General features: G+C 51.0%; 1 protein-coding gene across 1 annotated transcript in view; it reads right to left on the bottom strand.

Moving 5' to 3' along the window:
* TCERG1L (transcription elongation regulator 1 like) overlaps positions 1 to 13,912 on the bottom strand; it is a 196,518-nt gene that overhangs the window by 44,306 nt on the left and 138,300 nt on the right. The window contains exon 7 of the mRNA XM_053583531.1: positions 4,252 to 4,406. Within this exon, the coding sequence (XP_053439506.1) occupies positions 4,252 to 4,406 (155 nt within the window). The remainder of the gene's footprint in view (positions 1 to 4,251; positions 4,407 to 13,912) is intronic.

The raw sequence follows: 13,912 nt of genomic DNA on the forward strand, positions 1-13,912 counted from the left end.
TGGGCTGCTGAATCCCACAGGTTTGAGGGGCCCTGAAAAACCAGGAGCGAAGAGTTGCCAGGGAGCTACCTCCAAACTAACGGATCCCGCATCCCGGAGCATCACGATGCGGAAGGGAGGGGTTCTGGGATGCCTGATACTTCTTCCACTTTAGAGCAACAGGCCTTTATCCTTAACTGGCCAAACAGCTGCTGCAGCTGGGAGAGACTGGAAGTGCTGCGGGGTGAGCAGCAGATGACACAGGACACCCTCGGGGGCCCGGTGAGAAAGAGATGACACAGGACGCCCTTGGGGGCCCAGTGAGAAGGAGAGGACACAGGACGCCCTCGGGGCCCAGGTGAGAAGCAGATGATACAGGATGCCCTCGGGGCCCAGGTGAGAAGGAGATGACACAGGATGCCCTCGGGGGCCCGGTGAGAAAGAGATGACACAGGACGCCCTTGGGGGCCCGGTGAGAAGGAGAGGACACAGGATGCCCTCGGGGCCCAGGTGAGAAGCAGATGATACAGGATGCCCTCGGGGCCCAGGTGAGAAGGAGATGACACAGGATGCCCTCGGGGGCCCAGGTGAGAAGGAGATGACACAGGATGCCCTCGGGGCCCAGGTGAGAAGCAGATGACACAGGACGCCCTCGGGGGCCTGGTGAGAAGGAGATGACACAGGACGCTCTCGGGAGCCTGGTGAGAAGGAGATGACACAGGACGCTCTCGGGGGCCTGGTGAGAAGGAGATGACACAGGACGCCCTCGGGGGCCTGGTGAGAAGGAGATGACACAGGATGCTCTCGGGAGCCTGGTGAGAAGGAGATGACACAGGACGCCCTCGGGGGCCTGGTGAGAAGGAGATGACACAGGACGCCCTCGGGGGCCTGGTGAGAAGGAGATGACACAGGACGCTCTCGGGGCCCAGGTGAGAAGGAGATGACACAGGACGCCCTCGGGGCCCAGGTGAGAAGGAGATGACACAGGACGCTCTCGGGGCCTGGTGAGAAGGAGATGACACAGGATGCCCTCAGGGGCCCAGGTGAGAAGGAGATGACACAGGACGCTCTTGGGAGCCTGGTGAGAAGGAGATAACACAGGACGCCCTCGGGGGCCTGGTGAGAAGGAGATGACACAGGACGCCCTCGGGGGCCCAGGTGAGAAGGAGATGACACAGGACGCCCTCGGGGGCCCAGGTGAGAAGAAGATGATACAGGACGCTCTTGGGAGCCTGGCGAGAAGGAGATGACACAGGACGCTCTCGGGGGCCCAGGTGAGAAGGAGATGACACAGGATGCCCTCGGGGGCCTGGTCAGAAGGAGATGACACAGGACGCTCTTGGGAGCCTGGTGAGAAGGAGATGACACAGGACGCCCTCGGGGGCCAGGTGAGAAGGAGATGACACAGGACGCCCTCAGGCGCCTGGTCAGAAGGAGATGACACAGGACGCTCTCGGGGGCCTGGTGAGCTAAAGATAGGGCAAGACACCTGCGGTGCTAGCGGCTGAAGCAGCAGGTTCCTCCGTCGTCTGCGGAGTGATGGGGTGACGGGGTGACGGAGTGACGGGGTGACGGGGTGACCGGTGGCCCAGCACTCCTGGCAGTTCTGTGTCCCATGCCCCATAAACTGCCTAACACTAATAGCCAACACCTCCACGCCCTAACTCCTCACCACACGCGCTCACACACAACTAAGCCCCAACAGCAGGTAAATGTGTCAGCCACTTTACAAAATTCATTTCACTTGCCTCTTGCAAAAAAAAAGAGATCAACTAAAATGCTTAATATTTTCATTTCAGACAAGAAATAAGCATTAGTATATTCAAATCTACAATGACTCTTGGCTGAACAAAATGTGAAAAAAAAAAAAAAAACATTCTCCACCGGCAGCAATGTCCCCTAGAGCTTGTTATTATAATTAGCGTTAAATCCTTCGACGGGTCATTACAAGTGGGCAGCCAGGGAAAATGCCACTTTGCCAGAGACGGCTGGAGGTCACTATCTATGACCCTTATCATTAATTAGTCCTCCAGAAACTCTTCCTGTCCTGATTGTTTTTCAGTAAAACTCTCTGGTGGACTTGGAGAAATTAGAAGTTACATTCTGAAATACCCATTATACCCAGTAACTAGAAGTTGAGCATTGAGGTCTCTTGCATACTCTTAAGATTCAAGTTAAGAAAAAGAAAGTAGTTTAAGACCATCTCATCCTCCTCTTCTTATAAGAGTAGGGAGGTAAGGTTAAAAGTCATTTTGCAACTGCAAGTAATTTTGTGATCACACGTCTACCGAGGCAGTTCCATCCACCAGAATAACGTGATAGGAGAAGATGCTGTGACAGGTTAAATCTAAACAGCTCAGATGTTTCTGGCTGTGCTTGCTAGAGTTAAGGCCCAACTCTTCACCTTCGTAAGTATGCAATGAGCCTCCTGTTAGCCGAGTGGGAGCAACACCATTAGGGAACCCCGGTATCTCCTCATCAGCCTCTACAAGCCTGGGGCAACAGGTTGCCCCATGGGGTGCTCTACAGACACCTCCCTGGTTCTCTGAAGACCTGGCCTGATTTTGCCCAAACAATAGAAATGAGAACAACTGTGCATTGACTTCTAATCAGTTCATTTCTTTCTCATTCCTACTGATTCTTTGGAGGGGAAATGAAACTGCACCCAATTATCTACAAGAGTACACGCTGAGGAAAGGAGGGAGGAACCCACCTGCCCTATTTGGCTTTTGCTAAGAAAATAAGATCATGGCTAAGATTAACTGTGTCTTAATGTTTCTCATGGGATTTGAGGAGCTCCTAATCTTCCTAAATTGTGCAGGATGCTCTTGTCCACAAGTACGAATCTCGAGAGATTGTTCGCTGGAATGATTCTTCTAGCATTCTTTCAGGATGAAAAATATCGCTTTTAATAATGAATGCCATTTGATCAAAGGAGGAAACAGAATCGTAAATGAATCCTTATTGTCCATGAATGCAGCAACATTTTGCAGATTCAGTTAAATATGCACTAGGACATTTTTTTTTTTCCTTTTCCCAAATCAGTTGACTCGAGCTCTCTGGAGAATGTTATCATTATATTAAGTGAAATAAACATACCAAATGTGTCTCAATCTTACAAGACTAGTAGCAGCTTTGCAAGAGCAACCCTTTATTGTTGAAACTGTTAAGAGAACCTTTATAATATTGTCTTCTTACATTCCCGTCAAAGTGTAGGTGGATACCATATATTGTTAGCCCTACGTGCTGGGGAATCGAAAATATCATTACAGACCCAATAAAATGCCCTTCAGAAGTGAAACACAGACCTGTTCTCAAGGTTCTGAGATCCTGGGCTCCTGCCTGGCCCCACAGACCACATTCTGCATGTTGGCTGGGTGGGTGCACCTGCCCCACAGGCCCCCAGCAGAGTCAACACTATCTGTACCGATATGCTTGGGGATGGAGTTTCCCAACACATCAGCTCATAAAAGATGTACTGGACCTAATTGGAAAGGACCCTTCCTGAAAATGCTGGAAATTCTCAGCCTCTTGCTGAAACAAGATTTATAACAGCATCATCAGAAACAGCTGCTCTGCCAAGAACCCCATTCCTCTACCCAAGAGGACCTTTCTTCTCTGAGTGTGGGATTTTATTCAGTTTCCAAATGCAACAACATATCGATCCAGCCCAAAGGTCGCAGGGATCCTCAAACTATGGCCCGCAGGCCACATGAGGCGGTGGGATTGTATTTGTTCCCGTTTTGTTTTTTTACTTCAAAATAAGACGTGTGCAGTGTGCATAGGAATTTGTTCAGTTTTTTTTTTTTTTAACTATAGTCCGGCCCTCCAACGGTCTGAGGGACAGTGAACTGGCCCCCTGTTTAAAAAGTTTGAGGACCCCTGGGTGAACCCGTAAATGGAAGGAAATATACCTGACTGTGCACAGCTGGGCTCCCGAATGGAGCTGGTAAGACATTTGGAACAAGAATAAGATGCTGGGTAATGGGGACATTGACAGGGGACTTTCAATGGCTGATGGAGTGAGCGGCCTTCCGTGCATTAAACCCCTTACATGATGCACAGAACAGCCAACCACTAACCACCTGGAAGGACCAAGGTTGCTGCAGAAAGTGCCATAAAAGCCTAATTAATAAATCCTGTCCTTGTACACATGCTTCCTTGATAGCCAATTTTCAACACAACCAAGAAAACCTGCTTTATCTCATGATCATTAGAAACAGATGTCTTAAACACTGCAAAGTGGGCCCCCAAACCCCGCCTCCTAGTTACTTGCTGAGGCCTCCAGCTTGCGCTTGTGGGGCGGGTCCTCGATGATCCTGTTGAGGTCGCCGCGGTCCTTGAGGTCCATCGGCTTCTCCCAGACTGACAGCTGCATCGTGGGGTTGAAGAAGAAAACCCGGTCGTCTCCGGTCCAGACCACACACCTGTGTGAGGAGAGACCGTTAGGAAGTGGTGGTGGAGCCCTGCCCTGCAGGCTTGCAAAGCTTACTATGCAGTGTGTGAAGCTGGGCTGTCAGCTGCTTTACAGATCTTTCTCGAATTTTGTCTCATTTGATTAGCAGCTAGACATCTTTATGACTGACCTTTAACCAACTCTCAGAGAAGCCAAGCAGCTTAGCAAGGTCACACAAGGTCAGAGCTCCTCCCTCAAGGCAACTGTGTCTGGCTCAGTGAGATTCCAATTCAGATCCTGAGCTCTCTAGGGCAACCCTGGCCTCAGATGCAGGAACAGGGCCATTTGGAGAACGGCTCCCTGGACTTCCCTGACGGAGCTGTGCGCAGTCACAGAAGAGCACACAGCCCTGGCTCACTGATCTTCAGAGGTGGAAATAATCAAAGGTGCCGCCTTCCTCAGCAGGCGAGCCCTGGTGGCTGTTCATTTTGAGAAGAGCAAAGAATTAAGTCTTGCACTTTCATATGTGGAAATTTACAATATCTGAAAGGAATAATTTGCAATTTTAAAACCCTTTATCTGTGAAAGGTTATCAGAAAAGGGTAAAAAAAAAAAAACAAAGGAAAAAAGAAAAAGAAGAAAGGCCCTCCCTGAGGGGGTGTCCAGGGCGTCCCCGTGGAGTTAACACGAGGCCTGGGCTGGGGCCAGGCGAGGCCAGCCAGGCTGGCCTCTGGGTGCTGCAGGGAACCAGCCCCCTGTGGTACCCAGGCCCATTCCAGGTCTGCACCTCCCAGAAGGTGCCCCTGGGCAGGGTCTCTCCCCTCCAGGGCCCCTGCCTCCTATAGTAACCTATGGAGTTACTGAACCTACAGCTCCAAGAGTGTCCTGAGACTTCTCACGTGTCCTGGGCATGTGGGAAACAGCCCACATGTGCACCTCTGGCTATCATGGTCCTCCTGAGGGAGGCCCAGCCCACAAGGCGCACATTCGGCACTTCTGAGGCCCCCATAGCCCACTCACAGCCCCTCCCTCCTGCCACCTTCACACAGGGTCTGCAGGAAGCCAAATCTGGGCCAATCCCACCATGCTCAGCTAGCCAGCCATCATCCACTGGCTGGGCTGAGGGCTCTAGGGCTAAATCTCATGTGATGGCAACTCTGGGCAGACTAGGGGCCTCCCAGACCATAGGAGGATCTGTGGGACTCACTGCCTAGCCAGGGAACATTCATCAGTATGGGGGACAAATGATGACTTCAAAGATGTCCAATTCTAATGTCCAGAACCCATGAATATGTCACATTACATGGTAAACAGAGCTTTGCAGATGCACTTAAGATCTTGAGATTATCCTGGTTTATGGTCCCAAATCTAAACCCAAGGTCCTCATAAGAGGGAGGAAGGAGGGTCAGAGTCAGAGGAGGAAGCAGAGGTCAGAGAGACATCAGGCACACACCTGCACATGTGTGTACACTACATACCTGCACACACCACACCCCTATACACACAGGCACACACCACACACTTATACACATGCATACACCGCATACCTGTATATACACGCACACACTACAGACATGCACACAGGCACACACCATATACCTGTACACACCACCCACATGCATGTACATGGGTTCAGGGCCAGCCAGCAGGTCTGGACAGGTGAATCCCTTCAGGTGAATCTGTTCAGGTGGGTCAGGGCAGGTGGGCCTGGGAGGTCATGCAGCAGGGAGTTGGGAGCCTACTGAAGTCCCCCGAGATGTTAGCTGAATGGCATGAGGGCCGCTGGACAGGTGACCTCCTCTTGTGAAGGGAGGAAAGGGCAGGGCTTTCCAGGCTAAGGCTGACCTCTGGCAAGGGCTGTGGGACCCACCTGAATTCCTCCAGGTGTCCTGGTCACCAACAAAAACTAAATGTTCACCAAAGACCAGAATGACTCAAGGGAGCTGGGCTCCTGCCTCTGGGGGGTGGGGGGGTGTTGGGTTCTTGACTCTCTGGGGAGAGCTTGGTTCCTGCCTCTCTGGGGGGAGCTGGGCTCCTGCCTCTCTGGGAGCTGCTGGCCTTGTGGCTGATGTGGGCATCTGCCTTTCCCCATGGACTCTGACCTGCTGACACCAAAAACACATGAGCTAGACCTTTCTGATGAGGGGGCCCAGATGACGCTCTACCCTGAGAACCCATGTTTCCCTTCGAGTCCCTGAGGTGTTTTCCCCATTGGCCTCTAAGCTTTGTTATTAACTTAGAAAAAAGACCTTACATTTGGGGCTTTATATGTATTTGGACAAATTGTCCCCACAACTGTCTGTCTTTGTTGTAAATTCCATGCTCCACAGGATGCACTGACGCTGTAATTTCCTAGTGCTGGGGTCAGACAGGCCCACTACAAATCCTAAGGCAGGGACAGCCAGCACCCCACAGTGCCCCAAAATGTAGGAATTGTCAGCTCCCCAAGTTGCCACCACCAAGCTTCTAAAGCCAGGGAGGGGTGGAGCTAATTAGGACTTAATAGGGGATTATCACCCAGGGGAGGGCAGAGTGACAGTAGTTAACACACAGCACATTTACGTCCAGACAACAGAGAACAGGATCCCGCACCCTGGGGAAACGTGTGGAGTTGAACCAAAGAGCTTGCAGCAGGTAAACAAACGTGGTTCCCCAGGAGAAATCTACCCATCCACTTGCCATGGTTGGTTTCAACGAGATGGAGCCAGCTGTGATATGCAAAATTAATTTTATATACCAGTTATGCCCATTCTAAGTAGGATGTGTGCACCCCTCTTTAATCACACCGTATGATTTCTGGATAGCTGCCATAGCCCCTCTTCTCTTTAGCTGTCCCACATCCCAGAGGATATAATTAGTGCATCAGAGCTATTTAAAACTGGCACATCTACGCTCAGAAGCCTGGATTTGATCAAATGAACCGTGGGTGGTGCTTTCTCCTACAAGAGGAACCTTAATCCAATCACCCCTCACAAGGCATCAGCTCCAAGGTGGGAGCGACTTCCTGCTCCCCCTCTAGGCCCCACCCCCAGCTCACTGCAGGAGAAGTGCCCCTCCCACCCCCAGACCCACAGAGGACGGCACCGCCCTGTGCTCTGTGCTTGTTCTCCCCTTATTCCCATCTTCCTACCTTCTCTGGGGCTTTGTCTCCTCGAAGGAATGGACTCAGCTGGGCAGGGTTGGGAGGCTCAGGTTCTTCTAGTTGGCAGATGGGGGAGGGACTGTGAGGCTCAGGGACACGACGATTAAGGAGGAGAGTGTAGAGTGCTCCCTGCCACCCCCCCGCAGAGCTTGTTAGGAGGAGAGTGTAGAGTGCTCCCTGCCCCCCAAGAGCTTGTTAGGAGGAGAGTGTAAAGTGCTCCCCAGAGCTTGTTAGGAGGAGAGTGTAGAGTTCTCCCCCAGAGCTTGTTAGGAGAGTGTAGAGTGCTCCCCCAGAGCTTGTTAGGAGGAAAGTGTAGAGTGCTCCCTGCCCCCCCAGAGCTTGTTAGGAGGAGAGGGTAGAGTGCTTCCCCCAGAGCTTGTTAGGAGGAGAGGGTAGAGTGCTCCCCCAGAGCTTGTTAGGAGGAGAGAGTGCCCCCCAGAGCTTTAGGAGAAGAGTGCAGAATGCTCCCCACCAGAGCTTGTTAGGAGATTATAGAATGCTCCCCACAGAGCTTATTAGGAGAGTGTAGAGTGCTCCCTCCCCACCCCCACCCCCAGAGCTTATTCTCCAACATGGCGTCCCTGACCACGGCATTCACTGGGGAGGAACACACAGCCCGCCCGTGTCTGTCTGATGCTCAGGACCAGAACAAGGCCCACCTCAGTCATGCCGCCCTGTGCCTGCAAGGCCAGTGCTGTGCCTGGGGCCTGCCACCTCATGGCTCAACACTACTCAGCTTTAGGACGTGGGCAGTGCTACCGTTTCTGCAAAAGTTGGCCAGGATAGTGACATCAGAACGACCTTCTAGCAGCGGCTCTCAACCTGTGGGTTGCAATCCATGGGAACTGTATTAAAGGGCCACCACATTAGGAAGGTTGAGAACCACTGATCTAGACGGAAGCTCCTGGAGGAACTGGGTGGGTGGATGCCACACAGCCAGAGCCCAGAACCCCGAGGACATATGGCCTCGGCCTCCTGAAAAAAACCACTTGGCACTTTTTTCCCCAGAAAGTGAAGAGTGGCCATCTGCTTTCTTTCTGAGATAAGAGACACACAGGGGAGGCCCACTGGGGAGACCAACTGCCAGACGGTGGGCCGCTGGGTGGGGGTGCCCTCCACCGTGCTGCCAGGGGGCTCCCGGATGCTGCCAGGCTCCACCCGACCCAGGCCACACATCTGTGCTCTCAAGGGTGTTACTCTGCACTTCTTTGCACAACTCTTGACAGATTTTACCCATCGATCTTTAGTTATGTCATATAACTCATTTTCTCATTGCTAGACAAGGAGCTGCATAGAACACCAGTCAGTGGTCAGCGGGCACTGACCAGCCAGTTGGGACCCTGGACAACTGTCTGTCCAGCCTAGCCAAGAGCAGACGCAAAGCCTCCAGGAGGCTCATTCTGGCCATCAGCACATCGGGCGGGCAATTCAGCTCTAAATGGCAGCCTCCCCACGCCTCCTCCCACACCTGCCTGCCAAAGCCACTCTGACATTTAAGGCAGCATCAGTGTCCTCTCCCTGACAAGGAACTCCTTCTCTGTCCCTTCTCTGACATAATAAAAGACTTGATTATGCAAAGGGGACAGAGTGACATTTGGTTTCTCTTCGGCGCTGCGTCTTCAGAGAAGAGTGATGTGCCATCTCTAAGTTTAGGGAGCACCGTTGCACATCAAGCCACAGCACACGGGAGAGATTGGCACATGCTGAAGGACCGGGCCAGCGTCTCTCCTAATACCCATAATTTCTAATTACCTTTCTCTTGTCAAGTGTTATCCATAAGTATTAGGCCTCAGGAAACTTTCCCTGTCTCTCCAGAAAAGTTCTACCAGCCTCACCCAAAGCCTGTCTGTAATATGCAACAGCTTTGAAGTCAAATGTGTAATACCTATGTTTAGAAAATCTAGAGAACATATTTTTAAAATATTATACCCAATAAACAGTTATGAATTAATGAAAAGATGTAAACAACATAACTAGTTTGTAAACTATAAAAGTGAGAACCAAAGGCAAGGTGTTAACATATAATCAGGAGCTCCAAGGAGCACACCTGGACTGGGAGGTGTCGGCTGCAGTGGGACACCGACCTCTAGCCTTGCTGGGGTCTACCCACACCGCTACCTCTCCTAGGCAGAAATATAAAGTGAGCCCATGGCTTCTCTGCTGGACACCATCCCTGCCATCAAGAGGATGAACCTAGATCACTTTGGCAGGGCCTTGTGGGCCTCTTGCACTTTAACTATTTTTGCTTCTTAGGGTAAAACATCAATCAGCTTTGGTAAGCAGTGGGACCTTCTGACAGTGTCAGTGTTCTGATGAAGGTCCAGGCCCTGCTCTTTTTCAGGGTCCACGTTCACCCTTCTCCTCGGCATTGACAGAGCCCCCTACGGCTGGGGTACCACAGAACGCTGACCAAGGCTCACACTGTGTCTTTCCAGAAACTTTAGAAGATAGTATGATGTTAAAGCCAGTGTTCAATGTATTGTTTTATTTCATAAAATAACTAATTATTCATAAATCTACAGTCTTTCAGGTAATTTTAAGATGCTAACTAATCATTGGCCTTGACACTGTTATTTAATCCAGAAGCTCATGGATTTTACATTCTGTGGAATAATCACCTTTGCAATTTCCCCAGTGATATCTACAACTCCAAGAAAACCATTTTAATTACTGCCTGAAAAGATGGTAGCTTAATTCCCTCAAAGTTACTATTTGGGCTAAAAACCAAATTATAAAAAGAAGATGAAGAAAAAATAGATATTCCTAAAGGAATTAAAACAATTTTATCTTAGTGTTAACATGCCTAGAAGCAGGAGATTTGAAAAAAATAATTTTAATTTCATTGTACAGGCTGAGTCTCCCATTTATGGGGGCAGGATCTCACAGCACGGGAGCGTGTATGCAATCTTCACTGCCTTTAGTCTTCTTAACCTGCCAGACCTCAGATCACGGCATCCTGGAACCCCCGACAGTCTGGAGCTCAGTGAGCTTCTCAACAGCAGAGTTGGTTATGGAAGTTATTCTGGGATCTGAAACCATTTTTAATGCTTAAAATAGCACAGGCGGTTAGGCAAGGAAGCCTAGTTGACTCTTTTTTCATTTTTATTCACCGTCAGGGCATCGATTTTGCATTTTGCTTAGCATTACGTTAATAGTTCCAAGGAGACCGCACATCCCGCCACCTCTCCTGACAGTCAGAATATGCAGTTAGGACGGAGGCCGCTGTTGTCCACCTGAGAACTCCACATTTCTAAGGGATCAGGAGAAATGCCACCCTTCCACTCTCCACGTTTTAAAACCAATTTCTGCAGACTTTTCACTCTGTGGGATATTTTTCAAGGTATAAGTACCAATCACAAAAGTACTGGGGGAAGAATGAAGTCATTCTTCACCCAAAGGCTGCCCAACAAACACAGGGAGCTCCACCTGGTAGGCAAGTTTCTTCCCTGCAATGGTCCACTCTGCCGACCTCACCACCAAAGCATTCCTCAGCCCTGGCTTTCTTAAAAACGTAACCACAGTGAAAAAGTTAACCCTGAGTAAGAACAATTTTATTTGTATTTTAGATGTTTTGAGTATATTCCAAAGCTTTTTACCTCCTAGTTGGTGCGATTCCAGCTGCCCCCAACAGCTCTAAGGCCTTCTGATGAATCCCTCCTGAGCCCATGTCAGCCCAGCCTGCCCCACCTGCACGGACCCTCTAGCAGCCAGGTTTTAGGAGAACTGTGTGATCTGAACTTGCATAGACAAGTATCTAATTCTGGGATCTGGCCGAGCTGGCCACCTGAGTGGGCCTGTGGCTGACTGCCTGGGGCCCACCATGGAGAGGATGTGTCCTCCCGGGGACAGACAAGAAGGAGGCTCCAGAGACGCAGGCAAAGAGTGCCAGGCTTTCACCATGAGAAGTGAACTGTCAGCCGTCCTGACTGCCCATCTTGTCCTCATTTCAGTGAATGGCACCTTTGGGCCCACAGGTGGCCCTGAGCCCACCTCCTAGGGACCTGGTCAGTTCCAAGCATCCTTCCCACCCAATTCCACATGGACGCCTCTCCTGACCAAGTGCTGGACATTTCTCTGATCACAACCAGCCAGGGCGACCTCTGCACAGGTACGTTCTCAGGACTGTCCAGGCCTCCACATGGAAGAAGCAGCGAGCTCAGGGAAAGGGCTTCCCTTTGTCAGCCAGGCCGACCAGCTACACCCTAGCCACACCCTGCCAGCCACGTGCAAGAGTCTTATCCATGCAGTCCACCTCTTGGTCTCATGTCCCTGCTGAGATGATGGACGATGAGCTCATTGGACTATGATGGGCATAGCGATGGGCGGCTGCACCTCTTGGAAGCCGTCACTGGGCCCCTTCCGATTCCACATGCCTCCCTAGTCCTGAGGGCTCTGCCCAAGGTCCCATTAAGAACTCTGCTGGCCTTACAAGAAAGTTTAAAGTGTCCACTGCCCTGGGAACATTCCCTACCTGGGTGAGGGCAACCTTCCAAAGCCACTGGTAATTCAGATGGGGAGGGGAGACCCGAGATAGAGCCAAGTTCCTCTCCCCTACCCCCTACTCAGGAGAATCCCTGAGAACCTGGTGATTCAGGGTAAAGGCTGACTACTAGCAAACCCCCAAGAACAGGGTCATGGCAAAAGATTTGAGCTACTCAGTGAAGCAGTCACAGCCATCTGTGGCAGGCGCTGACTGCTCCTGGTGGCAGACGCAGTGTCGGGAAAGTACACCATGCTGAGATTAACCTGGTGTCATGCCGGGGTACACACCAAGCCCTTTCACAGCAGAGACACAGCAGCGAGGGAAAGCCAGGGTCCAGAGCAGCCACTTCTCGCTGCAAAGTTCAGCTCTCTCCACTTTCCAGGGCAAGGGTAAGCCCTTCCCATGGCTGGGAGCTGCTAACACAGCCATTCTTCACCCAACAGCTGCCCAACAAACCCAGGGAGCTTATGCTCAAGTGCTTCTGAGCTTAGAAGGCTCAGAAGGAGCATCACAGGGAATCGGGCAGAATCTTCATCCCTTTGGGATACTGCCTGGGTCCCAGCACACTTCACTGTCCACTTGTAAGCATTTAGCTTTTTTCCTATAGCAGAATAACCCAGCCACTGCCCAGCTGGGTATTCTTGCAGGGGGTCCCCTTCCCTATCACACGGCTGGCTGGAGATAACATGTCTGGACATCTGCTTTCCCCCACTGTGGCATCACTCAGTGTGAAGACCGGGAAGCCTCGCAGGTCCTGGGCACCTCGGCTGCTCTTCCCTTGCCCTCACCAGCTGCCTTGACCCCACAGCCCTGTTCCCAGACACTCCCTCATTCCAGCCGTCCCCCTGGATGCCCACACCAACCTGGGTCCATTGTGTCATCTACTGTCCATCCTCAGAAACTCACCAGGACCTGCTCACGGTCCCTGTCCTGAGTCAGGGTCCCCCCCCCCAGCACCCTCCTTCTCCTTCTGTGCAGGGAGCCTGTGTCTTCACGTCAAGATCACAAGATATTCAGGCCCACCCTGGGCTTCAGCTTATAGCCAACGGCCACCAGAGAGAGGGCAGTGGGGGCACACCACGTCCCATTCAGCATTTTGTGCCAACTCAGCCTCAGGGAAGAACAACTCAGTCACAGTCCCCTAAGGGCAGCGTCCTGGAAGCAGGGTGACGGGTCCACACGGTTGAACCGAGTTTATCCCTATCCCCCAAACATCATTTATGCAGAGTGCCTGTCTTAGGAGCACATCTGAGCACTTGGTTACAGAAGTTCTGAAACAGGGTCTGTGCTGTGATAAAATATATATGCAGCTGCTGTGGAAAGGAGGATAGAAACTCTTCAAAGAGCTAAAAGCAGACCTTCCATTTGATCCTGCAATCCCATTACTAGGTCTCTAACCAGAAGAAAAAAGTCCTTTTATCATAAGGACATTGCACTCGAATATTTATAGCAGCCCAATTTACAATAGTAAAGACGTGGAAACTACCCAAGTGCCCTTCAACACATGAATGGATTAACAAACTGGAGAATATGTACATCATGGAACACTGTTCAGCCATGAGGAAGATGGAGATTTTGCATTTTTTGTTAACGGCTTGGATGGATTTGGAGAACATTCTCTTAAGTATCACAAGAGTGGAAAATCAAGCATCCCATGTACTCAGTGCTAAATTGAAACTTGTAGATGAGCAAGGATGACAGAAAAACTCAATTAACTTCAATTAACTTCAAGAAGGGAGGGGGAAAGGAGGGAAGGGATACAGGAGGGAGGGGAGAGGAAGGGAGAGGGAGGGGAGGGAGGGGGTCGTAAGTTCCTACCTAACAGGTGAGATGTACAGGTACATGGACACTTCCTGGGTGAAGGTCACAACTACAACCAGGACTTTACCTCACTAACGCAAATAATGTGACC

The sequence above is a fragment of the Nycticebus coucang genome, chromosome 3 (genome assembly GCF_027406575.1).
Source record: "Nycticebus coucang isolate mNycCou1 chromosome 3, mNycCou1.pri, whole genome shotgun sequence".
Taxonomy (NCBI): domain Eukaryota; kingdom Metazoa; phylum Chordata; class Mammalia; order Primates; family Lorisidae; genus Nycticebus; species Nycticebus coucang.